General features: G+C 48.2%; 1 protein-coding gene across 4 annotated transcripts in view; it reads left to right on the plus strand.

Annotated features, from left to right (window-relative positions):
- Positions 1-22885, plus strand: part of TPCN1 (two pore segment channel 1) — a 49418-nt gene extending 26533 nt beyond the window's left edge. For 2 of the 4 annotated variants that reach the window (XM_087768586.1, XM_087768588.1), the window contains 23 exons: positions 464-552; positions 1155-1189; positions 1794-1852; positions 2648-2747; positions 3763-3879; positions 4855-4979; positions 6246-6294; positions 6495-6558; positions 7597-7641; positions 8747-8803; positions 8893-8946; positions 10410-10482; positions 10712-10819; positions 12036-12107; positions 12917-13006; positions 13761-13876; positions 14585-14631; positions 15187-15255; positions 15687-15771; positions 17239-17375; positions 18692-18772; positions 20056-21562; positions 21701-22885. In XM_087768586.1, the coding sequence (XP_087624712.1) occupies positions 464-552; positions 1155-1189; positions 1794-1852; positions 2648-2747; positions 3763-3879; positions 4855-4979; positions 6246-6294; positions 6495-6558; positions 7597-7641; positions 8747-8803; positions 8893-8946; positions 10410-10482; positions 10712-10819; positions 12036-12107; positions 12917-13006; positions 13761-13876; positions 14585-14631; positions 15187-15255; positions 15687-15771; positions 17239-17375; positions 18692-18772; positions 20056-20178 (1795 nt within the window). In that variant the 3' untranslated portion in view covers positions 20179-21562; positions 21701-22885. The remainder of the gene's footprint in view (positions 1-463; positions 553-1154; positions 1190-1793; positions 1853-2647; positions 2748-3762; positions 3880-4854; positions 4980-6245; positions 6295-6494; positions 6559-7596; positions 7642-8746; positions 8804-8892; positions 8947-10409; positions 10483-10711; positions 10820-12035; positions 12108-12916; positions 13007-13760; positions 13877-14584; positions 14632-15186; positions 15256-15686; positions 15772-17238; positions 17376-18691; positions 18773-20055; positions 21563-21700) is intronic. The other 2 variants (XM_087768589.1, XM_087768587.1) reach the window with 2 other exon arrangements.
- Positions 22886-22973: the final 88 nt, after the last annotated feature.

The raw sequence follows: 22973 nt of genomic DNA on the forward strand, positions 1-22973 counted from the left end.
GTGACTGAAGTGTACCTAGTAGGGAACCACGTAGGGAACTTTCATAGGCAGTAGCTTTGGATGTGCGCACGGTGCACAGGGCTGATGTGTACTGTCCTCAGCTGTATCAGCCGCCTCAGAGAGCGCACCACACGAAGATGCCTGTGTTGTGCCTGGCTCCTAGCTTTGCCTGTAAACTGCACAGTGAACCGCAGAGCTAGTCTTGAGTCTGGAGAAGGAAAGTTGACAGGGAGACATTAGTATTGTTTGCAGTACTTGAGAGCTGACTGCAAAGGGCCAATAGGTAGCTTGGACACGATCTTAATTTGCCTAGCTTTCTACTTTTAATCCTTGAAGGGAGCGGGGAGAAAGTCCTCAAGTATGGTGCGTTGTTTTGGTTTTGGTTGGTTTTTTTTTTTTCCCTGCCAACCTGGAGGGGAAAACGTGCAAGTTTTAGTTTAATAATGTTTTCTTATTTTTTCAGAAATCTGCGACAGATCTTCCAGTCCCTCCCACCATTTATTGACATTCTTCTCCTCCTGCTTTTCTTCATGGTGATTTTTGCCATCCTGGGTGAGTTGCATTTATGGAAGGTGAAGTGATGCTCTTAACCAGTTATTCTCCAAAAGCAACACAAACAACCTGGATGAATATAAAGCTGATCAGATTCAGAGTCCTGCCAGAATCTTCCATTTATCCCATTTCATCCACAGTCATCTGGCAGGCAGAATTAAAGAGCCAAAAAAATCTAGGAGCTGGGTATTTGGTTTTGAGACAAAGGTCCTTTTGACCTCTTCCAGAGGATAGTTTGTGGTGTGTGTGTGGTTGTGGTTTCCAAGTTCTGTTTCCATCAACTGTTCCTCAATCTTGTAAGTTTAGAGTAAACTCCCACAAATGCACGTGTCTGTAGCGTACCTGCTACCATCGGACTATCCTCAGAAAGTTTGTTTTCTGAAAGGATCGGTGAAATGCCGATGACATGTATTGGCAAATCTATACGGAGAAGGCCTTCCAGATACTCCTTCGTGGTGTCAGAGAGGGCTTACTTTTAGTGTGACCTTTTCTTTGGGAACAGAGACTCACCACTCTGCTGCCTGACATTAAACAGACTTTATTTTTGTTTGCTCTTTCCCCCTTTCTTGTCTCCTCCTCTACCTTCTCTGCTGCTTCTCTAGGTTTTTACTTGTTTTCTCCTAACCACTCGGATCCGGTGAGTATCACCGATTCTTTCAACGGAAGCTTGAGTCCCATTTTGACATGCTTAAGAATCAAACGTTACTGTGTAGACGTAGCTTATTCCTGTGTGGTGGCCGGGGAGGCCAGATGTTAGATGGCCAGAGGCTGCTTGGCAGCGTTGCCCTGGTTTACTCCCTGCTGGGAAGGAAGATGGCACAGAGAACTTCCTCAAAAGACAGGATGCCCCAAAGGGAACGTTCACGGAGTTGTTCCTTGTTCTTGGTGTCTTAGTTTAGTCAAACGAGCCACCTGCCGTGGTGGGTGGAGGAAGGTATCTGGGTGAAAGCTTGGCCGCCTCAGATGGTGCCTGTCAGAGGCCAGAGTCCGTAGCTTGCTGGGAGTGGCTACTACAAAAATGTATAGATGAGCTTTTAATTGTTTTAACTCTTCACATACCCAAAGGTCTCGGGGACCTTTAGAAAGGCCCAATGCTGAAGTACCCTTTCCCTAGGGGAGGCATCAGGGAATTGTGGAAGTGCCTTGTATTCAAGTGGGTGGGTGGGTTGGTGGTTGTTTTTTGAATGAAAAGTCGCTATGAAATTCTACTTGCATTTTGTCATGGGAGTGTTTTCTTTCAGTACTTCAATACCTTAGAGAACAGCCTCGTGAATCTCTTCGTGCTTTTGACCACTTCAAAGTAAGTTCATGCTTTTCTAGCTCAGTCTTTCCCTTTGTCCCCAGAGAAGTCTAGCAGAGCCAAGAGTTTATTTGCAGAAATGCTCTGTCTCCAAATGTGCCCCCTTTCCTCTGCACGAGAGAGAGATTTCCTGGGTCAGCCTGCATGGGAAGAACTGGTATTTCATTTTGTTTTAGGACACTGTGACCTCAAATGGACAGTTATCTCTAAGCGACTCAGACCACTTCATCACTGTGAGGGCAATAAGGAGGGAAACAGCTTTATTAGGCCTTGGTCCAAGGAGGGAAAGTTTCTATTTGTTCTCCTTTGTCAGCCGACAGTTTGCTGTTGTGAAGTAACTTCCCATTCCTCTGTGTCAGTTCACCTATCTGCTAGGAAAAGGGGATAACAACAGTGGGTAAATATTGATCTGCTGTCAGGGAGAGCTCTGAGGATTAGGAAATTAGCAAAGGATGGAATAAATCTTAGGTTGTAACACTCTTACGCTACGGCTGTATCGCTGTCGTTGCTAAGTATCAAAGCACAACCCTTAGCCGCATTACAAATCCCCTTTGCCCATTTGGTTTTTTGGGATGTGCAAGGAATGTGCTTTTCATAATTATTTTTTTCATTATGCCTCCATGTTCTTGCCGCTTGTTGCGAGGCACAAACTTCTGTGTCACGAGCAACCACACGTTTTGCAGATCTTTGGATGCAAGTTCGCACACCCCCCTGTGTCCTGTGCCTCTTGCCTTTGTCGTGGGAAGCGTAGCATGAGCTATTTGGTGCTTAAACTTGTGTCTTTTTTGGATGCAGTTTCCCTGATGTGATGATGCCATCTTATGCCCGGAACCCCTGGTCCTGTGTCTTCTTCATAGTGTATCTCTCCATCGAGCTGTACTTCATCATGAACTTGGTGAGTCTCTTGTTGAGGCACTTGACTTCTCTCTGCCTGACTTTGGAGCTCATTGCCCTGCAGTCTTCCCCATTCCCAAGAGCACTCTGTAATAATCTGCGACCCTTTGGCAGAATACTTCTAGAAACGGCAGCTTTGCTACACATAGGAGTCTCCTAATGTTTAACCACAAGGAGTTGAACTAAATCACAGAAAACAGAACGATACGAGTATCTTTCAACTTCTCTCACATTAATGTCATGCTTGGAGTGACATACTCAGTTGCATGAAATTTATTGTCCTTTTCTGTCTTAATTATGTATCATAAAATGGCATTTTATTATCTGGGCTTGCCTGAAATACTTTGTAAATCAGTTTGAAGGGGATGGAATGACTAAGTCTGGCAGGACTTGAAGAGTGCTGGTAACTGCAGTGTGAGAGCGTGGCTGCTGTGCTGGCTCTGCTTCTTGCAGCATCTAGGGCAGGGCCAAGACCCGCTCAGGTGAGGATGGGAGCGGTGGAAAAGGGGTTGTCAAAGGAGCTGAGGAATTCCACAATCCAAGGTGAGCGATTTCGTGCTTGTAGTGGGCTTGGATTTCACTGCTGCTGTCCTAGATGGAGCATTAGTTTTGATATGTGTTTGCCAAAGCTCCCGTGGAAGGGTGAGTCCAGAAAGCAGCCCTCAAAACCCGCTTTCCAGGAAGAGATCAGGGCATTTTAACAAACCTTTTGATACTGTTTTCTGTTGGCACGTGTGGCTCTTAAAACCACTAGCGAGTGTTAGGAGGCCAGAAACACCAGGACCTCTTCCAAAAAGTGGGTCGGTGTGTGTGCAGTGTGCTTGGTGATCCTTTTGTGGGATCCCTTATGGCCAAGGGGCCCTCGCTGACTCCATTCTGCCTCAGTCAGTGCAGTGCTTAGTAAATTCCTCCTGCAGGCAATGCCTCTCCTTGCCTCTGGGTGTTCCTGCCTGTTGGAGAAGCCCCGGCTCAGGTAGCTGCAGAGTGTAAGGATCTCTGCTGTCTTCTCTCTGCAGCTTCTCGCTGTTGTGTTCGACACTTTCAATGACATCGAGAAAAGGAAGTTTAAGTCCTTGCTGCTGCACAAGCGCACGGCCATACAGCATGCCTACCGCTTGCTGATCACCAAACAGGTACGGGGCCTGCGGGGAGGCTGAGGACAGCCTGGGGTGCGGCAGGAGGGGAGGTCAGCAATGTTTTAAGATCACCAGTGGTCTGGAGTGTTTAAAGAGCGTGTTCCAAAAAAGATGATTTCCGTCTGTTGACTGTAATCATACTCACCAAGGGCTACTGGTTTTTCATTCGTGTAACTTGTTTATATCTGTTTCTGGAGAAACACCAAAGTAGTCTGAATTTCAGCCCCGTGTGAGGTGATGGAAGCGTCTTGATAAAATGAGTGAAGTTTGTTCTGGAGAGCATGCAATCATGGATTTCTCTCTGATTCAGCGTGGGTCACTTGAGGACTTGCTTCTCAAGCACCAGTACTTAGAGGCAGGGTGGGTTATACGTGTGAAGGTACAGTACAGTTGCTAGATACTGCATGAGTAAACGGTGCGGAAACAGAAGTAATTCGCCTACAAACAACTCTCTACAGGGACAGAGCACTGGGGGAGAGGGTTGATTTCTTGCCTGACTTGTGGAGCAGGAAGATAAATAAGGCCCCAAAATAACTAGCCCACTTCTAGTAGATTAGTTCATGTTTAGGGCACATTCATTATATGAACAGTTCCTGAGGAATAGCTGAGTCTTAAAAAAGTGCCAGTAATGGGATCTGTTAGGCCGCCTGCTAATTTCCCAAGAAGAGTGGTTGAACTCTGTCGCTTGGGGTGTCTCGTTGGACAACTTTCACATGATGGGGTGACAGGGAACAGCTCGGCATTTGCTGGAGGGACCGACTGCCAGGAGAGCTTTCTGATCTCTGTGCTCTGGGATAAGCTCAGGACGTTAAAGTAACAGCTTAGGGTACTTTTTGGGGCTTAGTTATAATGGCATCTTACGGTAACGTAGAAATCCTGCTTAAAACAAATCCAGAGTGAGAATTAAATACGCTAGACTCCATGTGCTTCTGCCTGATGTCGCTGCTTATGACAACATTCCCTTGTTTCTAGAGGCCGTCTGGAATTTCCTTCAAGCACTTTGAAGGGCTGTTGCGGTTTTACAAGCCTCGGATGTGTGCCAGAGAGCGATATCTCACTTTCAAAGCACTGAATCAAAGCAATACTCCTTTAGTCAGGTAGGATGGTCTTACTGCTGCGCCCAGAGCGGGGAGGTTGCTTCACTCTCTGAAGCGAGGCTGTACTTCAGAGAGGATGGCTGGGTTTATGGAGGGAAACTTGTTTGGGGTGTGGGAATAGAGTTAGGTGATTGAAAGGACTTGTCTGGGAAGCAGGGAGCTTGGAGGGCTGGGTACCCTGAGAGCTGAGGTTTTGCTGCAGAGGTGATGGAGTTCCTGCGTGCCCTCTTGTGGATACAACGCTCTGCTGGCAGGCACCAGGCAGCCGCTGTTTCCCACCTCCCCTGCCAGAACAGAGGAGCGAGAAATTGAGAAGCAGCATTAGAGCCTGCAAGGAGCATTTCTTCACACAGTGCAGCCTCGCAGCTTAACAAGTTTTTGTTTTTTTCCAGCAGCTGGCTGTGTCCCCCAGGGTTTTGTTAATTAAAATCTGGTTCTGCTGGTGCTTTCAGGACTGTCATCCTCTGTGTTATGAGGCGGAGAATTACCATTCTGGTGGGTGGGTGCAGCTAACTCCAGCCAGCATGGAAGCAGAGGGAATTAGAGCAGGAGACCTTCTCTTCCTTTTCCTTTGTTCTGGCCACAGACAGGCTCGGAGCGAGCCTCCCACAAAACTGGTGCCGATGCTTCTCCTTAAAGTCAAGTGCCACAGAGAAGTGTTGAAAGTGGCGTAGGGAGAAAGGCTGAGCTCTTAAATTCAGGCACCTAATGACACCAGTAAGAGTCTGAGAAGTTCAGCATCCTCACTTTCAGACATCTAAAAGCTGTTACAGGCCTGACCCTGAGCACCTAGACAGGCACTTGTGTTTTATGAGTTTCTTTGCTTCCATGTCCTTTTTCAAATTTCATTGTTACCTTGAAAAGAAAATGTGCAAAGATGTTAGAAAAGGACTGGAGGAGTAATGAAGACAGTCCAAGACTACTTCTTGAAGAGCAGTACAATCTCTGTCCCTTGGAGTTTGCTATCTAAGCCTCAGGTCTTTCTTCTCAGTGGTAAAATTCTGGGTTTAGGAGGGTCAGAGTTTCCTCTAAGGACTGTAGTGTGACAGAAAGAAGGTGGGCTTTGCAGCCTGTTCTGGCTATTGTCAGTCAGTAACCTTTGGCCAGATGGGGAAGAGGTCAGTGTTGAGTTATATCAGCTGTGGCTGCAGTTCTAATAAGGAGTTAATAACTTCCAGGGACTCTCTACCGATGATGCCTGACAAGGACTATTAAGGATCTAATCAACTCCAAGGCTCTGATCAGATGCTTCTTTCTGTTTTGCAGTCTAAAGGATTTTTACAATTTCTATGAAGTTGTTGGCTTAAAATGGAAGGTAAGTATTTATTGGGTGGAGAAGAGGGGAAGTGTGTGGGAGGGAGGACAAAGGAGGCCAGTGGTTAAAGAGAAGGTGGCTGAGACACACAGGCAATCTAAAAGCAGTGGATGATGGGGATAAGGTGGGTCTCCATCACTGCACGTTTTTTGTATGGATGTAGCATTGACGACTTCTGATCGTGACTGTTCTGCTTCCAGGCAAAACGAAATCGCGAGCACTGGTTTGATGACCTTCCACGGACAGCATTCCTTATTTTTAAAGGTAACAGGCTGTGTTTTCATGCAGCATGTGTTCAACTAACAGGAAAAGCATTTATTTGCAAAGACAGGGTCCTCGGAAGGGACTTTTTCTTATGTCCCTGGTAAACAGCTGAGGGAAGGCCTACTAACCAACTGTCTGTGTATTCAGAGCCTCCAAGGCCAGAGCCTTGTATTCAGTGTCTCCAAGGAAGATTTCTGTCATGTAAATATTCCCTGTGCTCTGACCCAAACCCCAGCTTCCTTAAAATAAGAGACCTCTTGGCAGAAGCTCTGTAGCGAACCAGACCCTGAGGTCATGGAGGGCTGTATTCGTTCTTCAGCACAGAGGTTAGGTGGGGATTTATGATTGCTGAATCTAGTAGAGTTTCTAGAGTTTCTCCATATCCCAGGCAGCAGCTCGCAGCAGTGGCTGCGGAATGGGATTTGTGTTTTCACAAAAGCTGCTAGGCTTTCTGGTCCCAAGATGCCACTGCAATGCTTGTGCAGGTCAAGTGCAGCTGCTCGGGAAGGGGAAAGAGGTCTGAAATACCCATCAGTGTAATCTGTCTTGCAAATGTGATTTATCTCCCATGTCCCAGGTTGCCTGACTGAATGTAGCCATTCAGAAATAAGAACTTACCTGCAATTCTTTTTCAGTGTTGTATGCTAGTGGGAAACAGTTAACACCATCTTGATCCAAACACACAGCTACCACAGGAGTCCTACATAACCTCTGCTGATGCACTCAACCTTCCTTGACACATCTGTGTTGTTCCAAACACGAGCAGTGCTTCAGCGGCTGCATTTACCTCTGTCCACACCACAGAACTAGTACATAGAGGGGAAAAAAAGGCTTCTCGGGAGTTAAGGATAGTGAGTTCATTGCTGCTAAAATTTGAACTTGGTCCCAAGAAGTAAAAGTTAATAATCTACTAATCTGCTTAGTTTCTGTGCTGAGGATTGGTATGAAAAATGCCTCTAAGGAGAAGAAAGAGGAAGCTGCGTGTGAGGTGTGGAGGACTGCGTCAACATTTGTTTTGTCATGCTTTCCTTCACGCAGGCATCAACATCCTTGTGAAGTCCCGCGTGTTCCAATACACCATGTGTAAGTAGAAGGAACAAGCTGTCTCTCTCCTAGGCTCCCTTCATCGTGTGGATCTGGGATGCTCTGTCTGTGCCAGCCCCTCCAAGGACTCAGCGTTGTGGGGCCTGGTCTTTGGTTTGAGCCATGGCTTGTGTGAAAATTCTGGAGTTTTGATGGAGAGGGAGGGAGCTGCATGCTCGTACTGACCGCTGCTGCAGCCTGGGCTGTCAGCTCTCGCTGTGTTGCGTCCTCTGGAGAGGCTCGTTGGTTCATAACTGCTTCATAACGCGCTTGTGGGTCTGATTCTGTAGGAGTTAGCTTGTTGCATGTGGGTAGGTTGGTGGTTAGCTTTCACAAGCCTTGAGGTTTTTATCTTGCAGCTGGGTAAGGAACTGCCTTGCCAGTCAACGACCTTCTTCTGTTTGCACTTGAGAAAGTGCAAGCATCCTCGTTGCTGGAGGGATTGCTTGGTCACTGTACTGCCTGCAAGAATGATTCTGTGCTCCTCTCCTCTAGAGGAGAAAGAGTGCGTACTTGTGGTGCTACTCACTGTGTTCTAAACGATCTGTTCTTACTCAGTAATTTGGGCGGTTTTTTTGAACGTTGGAGGAGATGTTTTTTGTAAATTAGGATGCTGAACTAAACAGGGTGGGGTGGAGTGAGGAGACCTGAGTGGAAAGGAGAAGTCCTGCACCTTCAGTTCTCAGGATTTGAATGTTGGGGAGCAGCAATAGATCCAAGCTCACAGGGCTTTGTCCTGCCCTGCTGGGGACCTAGTGGCTCTCGAGATCTTGTTCCAGAACTAGGAGGAAGCTGAAATATGCAGGTAATAACATGGCACAATGTAAGATAGTTATGAGTAAAAATGATTGAGCATGATTCAGAGCATTGTTTTGTCTTAGTTTTGTTTCCTTCTGCAGATAAAGGTACTGCGTCTGTTAAAGGCCTGGGAAAAGTCAGGGTAGAAGTTTTGCAGCCCTCCCAAGTTATGAGTTCAATTTGTTAGCTGAATTGGAAACACTGGCCCTGCTGCTTGTCCTATATTGTACTCTTCTTGTTAGCCTAGGAAATGGGTGTCCTCTGGTCCAGGAGTGGTTTTGCTATGGGTTTTTACTTTGTTTTCCAGATACTGTGGTGGCTGTGAATGGAATTTGGATTCTTGTTGAAACCTTCATGCTGCAAGGTAGGAAACATCGCAGCTGGTTTCTTGGCTATGATGCGGGGGGATTGAATAAAGGGAAGGCTAGAAAAAGTTCCTCTTGTGTCTTGCAGGAGGAAATTTCTTCTCCAGAAACGTTCCTTGGAGCTACATAGTCTTCCTTACAAGTAAGCTGATGCCTCCCAACAGAGCTGCGTCATTTCATAAGGAGGGGAATAGACAGCTCTGTTCCCAAAAGATTATTCAGTTTGAAGTTAAAACTTAGCCACAGGTGTAGGGACTCCGTCTAGAACAATTCTGTGCCTGGCAGGGATCATCAGCGTCCACACAGACCCACGTGAACGCTGCTGCACTGTTACGCAGCTCCCTGTGCCACCGCGGTCTGGGGAGCCTCTTGCCTCTGGTGCAACTCTCTGCAAAAGCCACTGTATTACTCCTAACGCTGGCTTCAGCCCCGAGAGCAGAATAGCCTTGTTTTGTGAGGCACAGCGTGCAAAGTGATAAGCTCCTCCAGACTTGCGATGGCTCTGTCTGGAGTTGCTCACGTTGCTCTGCGCTGCACTGACTTTTCCAGGAGACATTACCAGCTCTGATCTGATGGCAGCTGTGAGCTGGCTCTCTGCCACGCGAAGCGAGGCACTGCTGTTGGAGTACAGAGTGCAGGGGCACGCTGAGGAGAAGACTGAAAGGACTAGATGAACTAGTTGATGAGCTGAGTTTTCTAATTGAACGTCATCCCCTTAGTCTTCCTTTTCAGCCCAGGTACAAGCAATTGCAACTCCACGTGCTGGTTCATTGCACTGCCATGGAACTCTTCAGTGATGTGAATTCACTTCCCTTCTCCTGCCAGCGTCTCTTGCTCAAGAGGAGAAGAAAAGTATAGCTCCACTGAATCAAAATAATGTGTAAAACTGCAGCAGGAGGTTCTCTGGAGAATCTAGGAGAGGTTGCTAACCTCTTATTTGAACGCTGGGTAGCTCTAGTGCTTCCCTGGCCATTAGTCTTCAAACCCCTTGTTAGGAAAGTTTGAAGGCAGAGGCACTCTGCAACACTTCTTTTCACCAGGATGTTGTCATCCAGCTCTTTGCTTCTCTCCCACCTTGGAACCTGGAAAGAAAGACTTTGGGATGACCGAAATGGGGCATCATCAGGTTATTGTGGAATTCTTTAACCTACAGGCTCACGAGGTGCTGTCAGGACAGGGCGTGAAGTATTCAGATGGCCCCCCTCTGAAAGGGTCTCTCCCTGCAGGTCAAGGCTACGCTATGGGATGCGGCGATGTTCCACTGAGATAGAAGGAAATAAACAGGCAGGACTGAATTCCCTCCACCACTTTCTGGCCTTTCCTACAGGAGCTTGGGCCTCAACATTTATAGCGTGTTAGCCAACTAACTGCTTTGTAGGCTGCTCTGGAGAGAAATCACCAGAAATACAGGAAAATGTGTTGATTTGGAGGGAAAATCTCTCTTTGGCGTCTCACCGAGAATAAAGAGGATGGGTGGGAGTCTGTTAAACCTATGTTCAGCAGTCCTGTACGTAAAGCACCACACATCTTTGAGGGCAAGCCTTTACACGAGTCCTCCATGTGATGCTGCTTATTTCTGTCCATGGCTGTCATCTTGTTTTACAGTCTATGGCGTGGAGCTGCTCCTGAAGACCACTGGGCTGGGGCCCGTCGAGTACCTGTCCTCGGGTTGGAATCTGTAAGTGCACACTGACGTTTTGAGACAGAGATGGCAAAAATTGTTGGGTTAGAAAGACTGGCTTCAGAGATGAGTTTTTTAGCCTGCTGATGGCCTCGTCTACAGGCCTATTGTAATCCTTCTGCCCTTGGCCTTGTGCATCTTGTTAGGCTGGAGCAGCACCAAGTCTCTGCTGAAACACTAGAGATAAATCATTGCTCTTATTTTATTATTTTTTTTTTCTTTCTAGCTTTGACTTCTCAGTCACCCTGTTTGCATTTTTGGGGCTCATGGCACTGGCGTTTAACATGGAGCCGTTCTACTTCATTGTGGTCTTGCGACCCCTTCAGCTGCTGAGGTGAGACGGGAAGGCTGGGCGGGGGGTACAGGGAGCAGGTGGGGAAGAAAACAGCCAGGCTGGTTTTCCATCAATCCCATTGAGGACCGAGCTCCTTACCAGGAGAGGGCAAGGACGGCTCTGTGGGTACGTGACCATGGCAAACAGGAATCGCGTGGGGTAATGAGATTAGCCGGAGTTATCAAAATGAACGATAACAAAAACTTGGGACGGGATATGAAACGCCGTGCTTTGGAGCTTAAGCTGATCTCTAATAGAGATCAAGGGATTTGCCAGGGGCAGATTATCCTGTGTCTGCCTTCGTGGGGTTCTTACACCTCCACTAAATTGTCTGATGCTGTTCAGAGAAAAGCTCTTCTGTCAGGGTGAGACAGTCTGAGCCAGTTTAATAATTTCCATTGAATTACCAGAAATTACAGTTTTCAAAGGATGCTGCTTTCTAGGGTGAAGTACAACCCTGCATCTCGCACTTTAAGCAAGACTGCAGCCTGTAACATCGCTGCAGCTCAGTAAGATGGGTCTGATTAACCCTCTCGTTCCAAGGCTGTTACGGAGGTACATTCACCTTCGCAGAACACTGAGAGCCATGGGTGGAAGGCATTGGAGAGACAAAATGTTTTGTTAAAAACAAGCTAATGTAATTTAGCTCTTCAGTTAGGATTTAAAGAACACTTTATGACACTCAAGGGGGGGGGGGGAAAAAATGTTTTCTCTGTTGTTCCCCTGCCAAAGCCTGTGTTTGGCAGCTGTGTTTCTTTGCAAAGGCTGATGGAGTTGCCAAATCTTAAATTAGCAGGCACAATGTAGTTTTCTTTCATCAATTTTTATTGGGTCATGGGGGAAACACAGAAAAGCTTGTGAAAGGAGTAATGAATCCTGACCCCGTACACAGGACTAGTTTAAGTTCTTATTATTTTTATTTTTTTTTTTAAATAGCTATTTATGCATCATGCTGTGTAAAAAGACGTAGACTTTTCCTTGGGATTCCTCAATCCTGTAAATAGTTAGTCGAATGTGTCATAAACAGCTGGGACGGTGGGACAGCGGGACGTTGTTAGGTGAGCAGAGACCGCTTCAGAAGAGCAGATCCTGTGAGTTTGGTGTCAGGAGACCTTACTGTTCATTGACCTGGGAGGTGCAGAGAACTGTGATGCTCTATTTCCAACACCACCAGGAAAAGTGCTGTGCGTACGTAACTACTGGCTTCTCTTTTCAGGCTATTTAAATTGAAGAAACGCTACAGAAATGTCCTGGACACTATGTTTGAGTTGTTCCCCCGGATGGCCAGGTACGAACTCCTCTTTGGGTGATGGTGGGAAGAGGGGGGTCAGAATAGGGACCTGTCAAACCTGCTCAAGGTGCTTATGCTCTGACCTGTCAGTTGATTGTTACCGATTCTTCCGCGTGCTGCAGCGGAGTGTTACATCTTCCCATTTCTTGGAGCGGTATGTGATAAGCAACGCTCCAGCACCCTGGGCCTCCTCCAGCTTTTGTGTTAGGAGGATGACCAAGAGTCAATGCTTGTTTAATGTTTCTCCCCCATCCCAGCTTTTGGTGTGAGGGGAGGCCTGTTTGGGAGGAACACTGGCATGGATATACTCAGCCCCAGATGCTTCCCTGTCCTTAGTACGGCCACTCGAGAGCGTTATTGTGAAGTGGTGGGGCAGAAGGAGCTTGGTGTTTGAGTGCGGCGTCCTCAGACCTTATTCCCTTGAAGGAGTGTTAGCTAGAGAGCCCTGTTCTTGGCACAGTCCCTGCATCCAAGGACGTGGAGAGGGCACAACCAGTGTGTGTTGTTCTTTAATAAAGAAACTGTGGAGAGACGTTTGTTTACCAGAAAAAGAGAGACTGGGAGGGAATCCAGGCTGCTCTTCAGTTTCTCTCTTCGGCAAGTGGCAAGCTCCTTGTCCAAGGACTCCTTGAATGAGAGCAGGCGAAGAACTGCAGAGCCACAGTGGCAGGGAGGGTGGTCTGGGGTTCTCAGTGCTGCTTCCCATCCATTGGAAATTCCTTCCAGAGAAACCAGCCTGTGACTTTGTGTTTCCCTGCCTTAGCAACTCTTGAGTAGCGCAGTACTCTCTCTGTTTTTGCCTCCAGCCTGGGTTTAACCCTGCTGATCTTCTACTATTGCTTTGCCATTGTTGGCATGGAGTTCTTTGCTGGCGTGGTCTACCCGAACTGCTGCAAGTGAGTACTGCAAATCCATCCCCCCTCTGCAGTGGCTTTGGTGCACAGCCAGCAGCAGTGCCTCTGGCAGCTCTGTCTCCCCGTGGAGAAGGGGCCAGAGGATGGGTCTAAACGGGGTTTTGCAGCTGAGGCAACATGCTGGGAAAATCTAGGGGAGACACTGTACTTCTCTAGGTATGAAATGGCTTTCGCAGTGCATGTGGAAAGGGAGAGACTTCTGTGGTGGGGTTGGCTGGTTTTAATAAAGCTCTAACTCGCCTCAGGTAGCCGCACTGGGAAGACTTATTCATGATACTGTGGCTGGAAACTCTTGTAACAGCTGCTCTAGAGCAAAGTTGAGATTTTTATCGTGGTGACACCGGAGTTGCTCTGCTAGACGTGTTAGGCCTCGCTTTGTACAGAACAAATTCACCTGGTCCTGGAAGCTAAGCTGTCCTGCGCCCTTTTCATCTTAAATGACAGCAGACCACTTGGAAATGCCAAGCTTTAAGGGTGTGAGCCAAGGAGTCTAACTCAAACACTCGGTTTCTCTGGTGTAATCTTTGCTGAATGATTAGACAGACTCCATGTGGTCCCTGGGCTTGTGCTGAGCTGTGAAGGACAGAGGCTTTCTTTCAGAGAAAAAGGCAAGTGTTGGCCAAGAGGCAGAAATTACCACATTGCTCACGACCTTCTAAGTGTTTCGGTATTTATAACCCTTGAGATTTTCCTTGCTTTTCCACTTCTCATTCTTTGTCCTGGTTTCTCCAACCAGCACGAGCACAGTCGCAGATTCCTACCGCTGGGTGAATCATACAGTCGGCAACAAGACGGTTGTGGAAGAAGGTTATTACTATCTCAACAACTTCGACAACATTTTGAACAGCTTTGGTAAGGGCAGTTTTGTCTGTAGCAAAGACTATTCCTTAGTGCATCTGTGGTCCTGCAGAGCTGGCTGGCGGGACTGCAATGCTCATGTCAGCCTGGGACTCTCCCAGAGAGTCCCACTAATGCACCTCAAACACTCAGCATCCTGCTCTTTCTGTCTGGAGAGCTCCAGCTGACTAATTGTGCCATGACTGTTCTGCAAGGTAAGCAGACATCTCTTAAAAGCCAGCGTGAAGCCAGCAGATCTGTTCTGACTAGTGATCAGACCAGACTTCCAGAGACATTTAAGTCACTACCCTTCTAAAGAACCAGTAGTGATGCTAATATGTTTCTTTAAACCCACTGATGAAGAATAAATTGAATGTGTTGATTACTCTCCATGATTTTTCTTAATGTGTGAGCAGAGATGCTTATCTCCTGGAGATTTCAGAGGTCTCCATGCTCTCTGGTGGAAAGAGTCAGGTCTGTTTCTGATTTTTATTTTTAAGAAACAGATTAAGCCACGCTCCTGGTTCTGTAGGTCTAACCCCCTTTGTCTGAAGTAATTGCAGTGATGAGGGCCTGCATTCTGTCTCTGGATTTGCTGGCTGTATTGAAGCTTCGGTGTCTTGCGTCAGTCTTCCCCGTCAAACACTTTGTCTAAGAATCACTGTAAAGTAGGTCAGGGTGGATAAAGCAATTGTCTGTATTTTTTCTCCCACTTGTATACAGTCACGCTGTTTGAGCTGACAGTCGTCAATGACTGGTACATCATCATGGTAAGTAAACCTCAGCTACCTTATGTGTATAGACAGCACAGACTCTTTGCCACTTGAGCTAGATCTTCCCCGCCGCCACTGCTTTCTTCCCCTGGTGATTGGAGATGGGCCCAACGTTGTCACTTCTTGTTGCCAGACATCTTTTGCTCCCGATCGTTGGGTGACAGTTGACCTCTGGCATGCTGCTGGGCATGTTTTGTTGTGAATCTTGACCGGCCTTCAGGCCAGGTTTTGCAATCTGCTCAAGTGAAGTCACCCAGTATTCCAGCTTGTCACCCTGCAGTCCAAGCTGTGTTCTCATAGCAGCAATGGTTTGCACAGCCACAGGCTTGACATGTTCTGTGTGTTTGCATATAGCAACCTCACTCCTTAGCTTGAGAGGCAGATTAGCTGCAAGGACCAGTTGGGGCACTGAGCGTTGCCCCCTGGGGCTAACTGTGGAGCCATGAATGAGAGAGAGATGGTGTTTATGCTGCTTTATGTCTGTTGGCAAGCAGTTAACAGCAGACTCTTCCTTCTTTTGTGCACTACTAACTTCTTCCCTCTCCTCTTTAGGAAGGGGTGACATCCCAAACTACTCACTGGAGCCGCCTTTACTTCATGATCTTCTATATTGTGACCATGGTAGGTTTCTGGGCATGCTTCGTGCATCAAATAGTGGGGATGGGGAGGGGAGACAGCTTTTACTGTGTTCCAGTGGCAGCTTGCGTCCCTAAATGAGGACAACTTTGCTCTTCTACATAAATGTCTTCAGAAACAGGTGTGAGTCCACATCACTTGCAGAAAGTTGAATTTATGGGCACTGACAAAGCTGATGCTGCACAAATCTGGGCCTGGGTAATGACTAGGGCAGTGCAGTTTTGTTCTGTCCCCGTTGTGGTTGACGTTAGCAGTTTACTTGCAGGCAGATGGATGATGTGCATCTCCTCTGCCATGGAGGAGCTGGGGAGCGTGGAGTTGAAGCACAGACCAAATGCTCAGCTTTGTGTTGCATTGGGCTGGGAGAATCTCCCAGCAGCAGGCTCCTGATCTCTTCTGTTCATGTCCTCTCCCAGGTGGTGATGACAATCATCGTGGCTTTTATTCTGGATGCTTTCGTCTTCCGCATGAACTACACTCGGAAGAACCAAGATTCAGAAGGTCAGAACTGAGGACTGGCCAACCTACAACATTGTGTCTTCTCTCCCTGGTGCCTTACGTCTGCAGGAGAGAATGGCATTGTCCACCAAAGACCAGATTTTTGGTTTAGCCTGACTTCTTAAGCTCATTCTTATGCTTTTGTGTGGTATTTCTGTCCGGCCTTTCTGCTCTGCCCCTCGTCTCTCCCCCACCACTCCCCCAACAGTGTATGTGTACACATGTGTTTATCTGCGTGTGCACACACTTCAACTGCTTGAGCCATTTCAACCAAATTATTTAAAGATAGGAAGTCTGTATGCATTTCATGAAAGAAATCTCAGAAACATTACAGCAATGATGTAGCAAAGCTCAACAGGAGAACTTACAGGAAGGGAAGGTGATTTTTTTCTTTTAAAACCAATTTCCCTCCCTCACTAACATACTCACCAGCACCAGAACGTGTCTGCAAGCGCCTGGTCCATCATTCAGGCACCAAGATGCTGGATCCAAGTGGTTTACCAACACTCTGTGCCATGACACAGAGGACAAGGGATGCTGCCTATTCAGTTCTTTCCACATCTCTGAGTTTTACTTAGGCTGGTTTTGGACATAACCTTTCCGTACCCTTTAGGAACAGACAGAGGCTAGGTTCTCCATCCCCTCACCCCTGTGAGTCACCAGTTGTACTCGCTGTCCTTTGTCTCCTGAGCTGGGCGTCTGAAACAGCATGTAACTGCATGACCTGCTAATTTAGGTGCCATAAACACGTTAATCTCTTATAGCCCTTCTGTTATTCCTTCAGGTAATCTACACCCAGGCTTTTCTATTCATTCTCTCTGCAGACTAATCTTAATAATTCTTTACACTTTTCTGCGGGAAGGAGATATAGCTACTGCAAGCATACATTTAATGCCAATCTTCCCCACTGAAACATGGTGAAGGCCCCAGCCACAGGAGTAGCTTTGATCAGCCCCTCGTCTTTCTCGGGTGCCAGAAGATCCAAACGTGTGGCGCAGGCCCGTAGGAGCCAGGCGTTGTTAGTTACAGAAACGCTTTTCATCGTGATCCTTCCTGCACCCGGTTTGAAGGGTGCAGTGAAAGACATTTGTTAGCACATAACTCCCAAGCCGTGTTGGGCAGCTGAAGGTCAAAAAGCGGCAATTCCTGTGTGATTAGTTCCTTTGCTAGGTAATTTACAGGCAAGCAAAAAGCTACAAGGTTTGGTTTTTTTAAGATACTGAGGAGGCTAATGTTTTAAAAACCTGAGATGCTTGCTAGGCCTACACACTAGTTAACTTCTTCCCTGCTTTGCTGGGGGACGAGGACATATATGTTCTAGTCACAAAAGTAGGTACAGACTGTGCCCGACATCTGGCTTGGTCCTGTGTGCTGTTAAGCTTTGCCTCCCAGGATTATCGTAGCAGCTGAGGAAGCAATGTTCATCTCGGTGACGTTTTTTTCCCCTCTTTCTTTTTCTTGCCTCTCCAGAAGACAACGGCATTGTGCTGGAGAAGGAGATCTCCAAGGAGGAGGTGGTTGGCATAATCGAGCTGTACAAGCGGAGTTCAGCCGCCGCTGAAACAGCTCAGCTGCAGAAGATCGTTTTGCAGATGGACAAATACGGGGTAAGAGGAAAAGCTTACTGCAAGTTCTCGGCTTCAGGGGAGGGAGGCGTGCCAGGGCCACAAATGTCTTTTTGCTGTCTTCTAGAAAAAGCTGCATGTGTCTTCGTAGTGTCGAGAGCCGAGCTACTGGAGGAACTCTGCAGCATCGGCACAAAGTTTTGCTGCTCTAGAAAAGTAGCAGCTGAATTTCCCCCACGCTCTGAATAGCCTTGACAAAGCTCGTTGCTATTGCCTGCCTCTAACTTCACTTAGAGCTGTGCTGGCCCAGTACTGCCTGGAAAAAAGTATATTTATTTTTTTCTCGAAGGAAGCCACTGTCTTGTCATTCTCCTGCCATTCTCTCTGTGCCATCAGACGCTTAGGCCCGGACGGTCCTGAAGCATCATGCAGCAGTATGATGGTATCGATTCCAAACACCAGGCTTCCTTTCTCCATGGCACTGCTTACATTTTCATTCCAAAATAGGACGGACAATTGGAAAAATGAGCTGACCTGGGTAACTGTGCTTGTCTCAGAACTGTTGTCTCATGCATGTGGGAAGAGCTTAAGTGGTTGTTTTAATAATAGCCACTACATTCTCGTATCACCACTACAAAGTGCAGGTGCTACAGTCTCTTAGGCGACCTTTATTTGCTTTGGTTGGCTTGGTAGTTGAAGGCTGAGCTCTTGTTCACATAGACAAAATTCAGAATAGCGACGATGATACCGATCAGAAGCAGTTTTCAAGACAATAAACCAAAGGAGGATGCTGTCCTTAGCCTTGCAGTGGTGTCCAGAATGATGATGCCAGACCTGACATTTCTTTTGCTTCTCAATCCTGTTCGTATAACTCATGTGGTCAAAGAGCAATTCAGACTTCAGCTCTCTGCTTACACGATTTAAGAAGTCCAGACCCGTGAAGTAAATGGTGTGGTCTAGACAAGTGGGACCTGAAATTGTTCTTAGATGAGATCTTATTTGGAAGCTTGGGTTTGAGCCTTGTTCCAGGCACAGATGTGATGTTCATCTGACTTAATTAAGCACCACTGACAGACGCATCCATCCGAGCTACGGCTCCCTCTGTAGTCTTTGGGGATCTGCTCAGTGTGATTCGTCTCAGCCTGCAGTAGATGCCTGCATTTGTTTAGGTGACGTGCGCCCTAAAATGCCTTTTTCCCAAGGCGATAGAAGCAGCCCAGGATAGCCCGGGCTCATCCGTGGATGATGGGTGGCCACATGAAGGATGCCTGAAGTTCCAGGGACTGATCCCGTGAGCTGCTCGGTGACTGATGAATGTCTTTTTTTGTTTTTTCCTCCTCCTTCCCTCAACTCTTCAGCAAACATCAACACTGTTTCTGGGACGCAGATCAAGGACCAAGAGTGATTTGAGTATGAAGATGTATGAGGAGGAGATACAGGTATGTGGGCCTGAGTTGGAAATACCAGCAAGCCTCTGTGGTGAGAACATTGCCTAGAATAACAAACCATCCCTTCCAGCAGTGGAGGCCGCCTTCCTCCAAGACCCAGGCAGCCATGTGCTCTGCGAGAAGAGTGGGCAGTAGATGAAGTGTACTTTAGATTGATCCGTTCTTGCTCTCGGGGACTTTCGTAAACCACAGAGCACGTCAGAGCCTCCTCAGCAGCTCCGGGTGCCCGGCTGTGCAGGTGTGCGTCAGCTGAGTCGCAGTAACCTCGCACGCGGTGTGTGCGTAGGCGCTCCGGCTTGGCTGAGCTTACCCAGGCTCACCGAGGCAGACGTGTTTGCTGGGGCTACGAGCACATGCGTAGTTCCTGGGGCTTGGCTGCTGAACGCTAATTTGTTAAGCCGCTGGAATGTGATTGTGTTTGAGTTTGGGTGTGTCTGGCTGACACAGAAATCAAGTGTTCTCCCAGGCAGAGTGCTGCTCGCTGCCAGCAATGCTGCCTGGTTTTCCTTCAGAAGAGCAAGCTAACAAAGATGGGAAATACTGAAATCAACTGAATCTCTGGATTGTGTAAGGCAATCCTGCTAGTGCCCTTCGTGGTCAGGAGCTTTATGCCATGGATTTGGTCACTGTAGTGCCTGCCAGACATTCACCTCCACGGTGAAGGTCATGGGCTAACGTAATGATTAGTACTGAAAGAATAATCTTGTAACCCTTTGAATCTGTCCTTTGTCCCTTGGGCAGCTAGCTTGGGCATGAGTCTTCAGTCGCCCTAACAAAAATAAACATGTTATTTGCCACGGAGCTGGGTGGAAATCTGCAGAGAAGCTCCCCGCCTGTTCTGCTTGGTCTCTGACTGAGGGATGCAACACCTTGTAACACCCTGGGCGCTGCCCAGGATTGGGAGCAACTCTGCAAATCCCAAACATCACCGAGACGTCAATACTAGAGTCCTAGACGTTCAGGAGGGACGTCCTGATGAGAGAGGGATGTTTCCTTGCCCAGGTTTGTCGGTTCAGCCGACTGTAGCCGAGCCATAGCTGGTACTCCTTGCTCGGACTGTGGGTGGCAAGGTCTCGGTGCGTCCGTCATGGCCATGCTGCAGTTAACCAGGCTGTTCCGGGAGGTTAGGCTGGATCCAGGGCTTTGGAAAGAGCCCCTCTGTGCCCTCACATGGCAGAGCAGCCGAAGGCTCTGCCCTTCGGGGTCCTGCTGGGGGGCTGCGAGGCCAGTGTGGGGCAGAGCCTGATCCCCGTGTGTTCCATCTCCTGTTGCAGGAATGGTATGAGGAGCATTCCAGAAAAGAGGAATCTCAGACGCCATTGCAAGAGCCTGCATCTGCTTCCAACAGCTCTCTGAAGCCCCTGAGCCTCCGACAACGCTCCCAGACTGTCATTTAGGCCTAGCTAACGCAAGCCGCCTTCTATGCAATAACCTAGAGTATTACTTCATGGCATATATATTGGGATGATGTATATAGATCTGTTCAGTGTAGTGTTCAGCTTTAGGGTTAAATCTCTTCCCCTAGGCACTGAATTGCTGAGAAAACAGAGGCCTGGGGGACTCGGTGTAAAGCTGCTACACCCAGATCGAGCACGATGCCCGGGCTCGGCACAGAGGGAACATCTCGGCCAGAACAGGGACCTTCTCCCTCCGAGCCGCGTCCCAGGCTCGAGCCTGCTGTTTGTCTTACCGCTAACAGACCTTGGGGAAAGGGATGTGTAATCCATTAACAGCAGGGAATGTGCTGAAGCCACCTGCTTAATATTAAACCTTTTGCCCTTTTTGAAGATCTCTTTTGCTTAAAGGGTGCCATTAACCTAGGAAAAAAAGATCAGGGAGTGAGTTTTTGTTTCTTCTCCACCTTCCTTATGCAAAGAAAGGGGAGGTGGTGTGAAATTTCAGCAATTTTGGAAGAGCAGTCTGCCTTTCCCCTCCTTTTTGGCACACCTAGACGCGCTCCCTGTAGTAGATCCAGCTCTGATTATTGAATTGAGCTGTCCCCGAGCAGTTCTGTGGCAGCTGGAGACAGAACCTGAGGGCCAGCATCTCATCGTGTTATAACCGTAGGCGGGACAGGAGTTTGAGGAGACAAACTCTGTCTCTGCTGCAGCTGTCCAATATCTGCATCGCTGCTGGTCCGTTCTGCCCACGGCACTGCCTGGGATTGGGATCACCTCTGGAAAACCCAAAGCTCCTGTCCCTGTTCAGCAAGAGGGGGGATTCTGCGGGGTGACAGTGCCACTTGGCCACCTGCTCTGTAAATGGCAAACCTCTGGCTGGTCCGTAGCTCAGACAGATGACTCGGAGGGAGAAATGGAAGGTTTTGCAGCTCCAAGTCTGACTTAGTTCAGCCTGGCTCTGGGTTAAGCAGAGCTTATGGGCATCAAACAGTACTGCCGGTTAGTCCTCAGCCAGGTCATCGCTTTGCTTATAGAGGTGAGCGAGGCCCAGCGCAGCGGTGTTGCTCCTCCCTTGCTCTCACCCTTGCAGAAATGTTCCTCAGGCTGGCAAATGCTGAGTCGGACCTTAGGAAGATCCACTGAAGAGCTTTACTGTTCCCCTGGATTTTGGATGCAGGAGGAACATGGAAGATGATGGTTCTTCTCACCTGTCTGCTTTTCTGCAGCTGGCAAGGAGGCTGCCAGACCTGGTGGCTGAGGGGGGGAAGGAAGGGGGAAAAGGGATCCCTTCCCAGCTCTGCCACGTTTATTCTGTAATCATGGCAGGTTGCGTCATCGCTCGTGTTTCGTTGCCCGCAACATGATGAGAAAAACGGTCTCTGTAAGTCCTTTTTTTTTTTTTTTTTTTTTTTTTTTTTTTTTTTTTTTTGCCCTGTCAGCACAGAAAGTGCTGAGGGCCAGAAGTATCTGTCAGCTGGGAGAGGCTCCCCTCGCCTCTTGCTGTTTGATCTTTTCTCAGGTTCAGACCAAGAGCAGAGCTTGCCGGGGAGGCTTTCTCCGTCCTCCAGGAGGATCAGGCAGCGGGAGGTCTGTCTGCCCGGTCCCGTTGTCCCACCTACCTGATTTTTCCTTGGTAGCCTCGCCACGTGGCGCAAGGACAGCGGGAGAGGACCGATCCTACCCGGGCGGCCCAGGAGCATTCCTGGGTGGACGAGACTTTCAAAAGCAGGCGAGACAGAGCTGCTTCTGAAAACCTCTTCCCTGCATAGCGTGGTGGGAGCGCTTGGGCTGTGGGATGGAAAGAGCGGGTGAGCAGCTTTGGGGGCAGCACGCACACCAGCGCCTGCTCTCAACCCTTGCCAGATTCCCTGGGTGCCTCAGGGCAACTCTTTGTTTCCTTTCTGGGGACTGCAGGTATGAAACTACTTCTGAGCTGAACCGTGAAGGACCTTAAAGGGCTGTTTTCCAAACCATAAATTCGACCACAAATTAATGAGCAGTGCAGTGGTTGCTCTAGCAGTTGCTCTGCATGGAGTCGCAGCCTGGGAGGTTTACCCAGATTAGTCCTGGGGCTGGAGGAGATGCTGTTTATTCGGGTTTAAGTTGTGGGCAGGATGAATGAGCATCGTGAAGGTTAGGGGAAAAAAAAAAACGCGGCTGTGTTTAAACTCCGCATTCCCCTACAGCCTATTTCTCCTGGCAGGGCTGTGGGTGACTTTTTTTGGGGTGTTTTCTGGGTGTGAAAGGAGCTGCAGCTTTAAGCTCCATCGAGGGGAGCACTAACCTGCCTAACAGGCAATACCCCGGCTCTCGCGGCGCAGCGACGGGAACGCTTGGCCTGGGCTTCAGGGCTCGGGCGCTGCTCCCGTGGTTTCGTGCCGAGGTGTCGGTCCGCCCCCGTGTACACACTGTATTCCTTATTTTTGTAAACCAAGGAGGGTCACAGAAGTTTACTTCTTCCATACGACTTTGGAAGGAAACAAAGTTTGAGTACGGGGCATCCCCTTCTATTTATCCTCCTCTCCCCCGCCTGACACGCAGACTAACGACGGAGACAATCATTTTGTAGGGAGCAAGGGAGGAAGCACTGCAGGGTTTTGTATGCTGGCGTTTTGTTTGTAAAATGATTTTATGGACATGTCTGTAAAACGTTCTCTAGATTTTTTTCAAGCACACTAATAAAAAGCATCCTCGGCTTTGTAAAGGCTTCCTTTCCTCCTTCCCGCGTTATTCCAGAAGCGGGGCTTGGCTGTAGCTGGAGCGTTTCACCAGTGTTTGAAGAGGAGCGGTGC

The sequence above is a fragment of the Nipponia nippon genome, unplaced genomic scaffold (assembly GCF_047370975.1).
Source record: "Nipponia nippon isolate SJK-2023a ecotype South Korea unplaced genomic scaffold, ASM4737097v1 scaffold_30, whole genome shotgun sequence".
Taxonomy (NCBI): Eukaryota; Metazoa; Chordata; class Aves; order Pelecaniformes; family Threskiornithidae; genus Nipponia; species Nipponia nippon.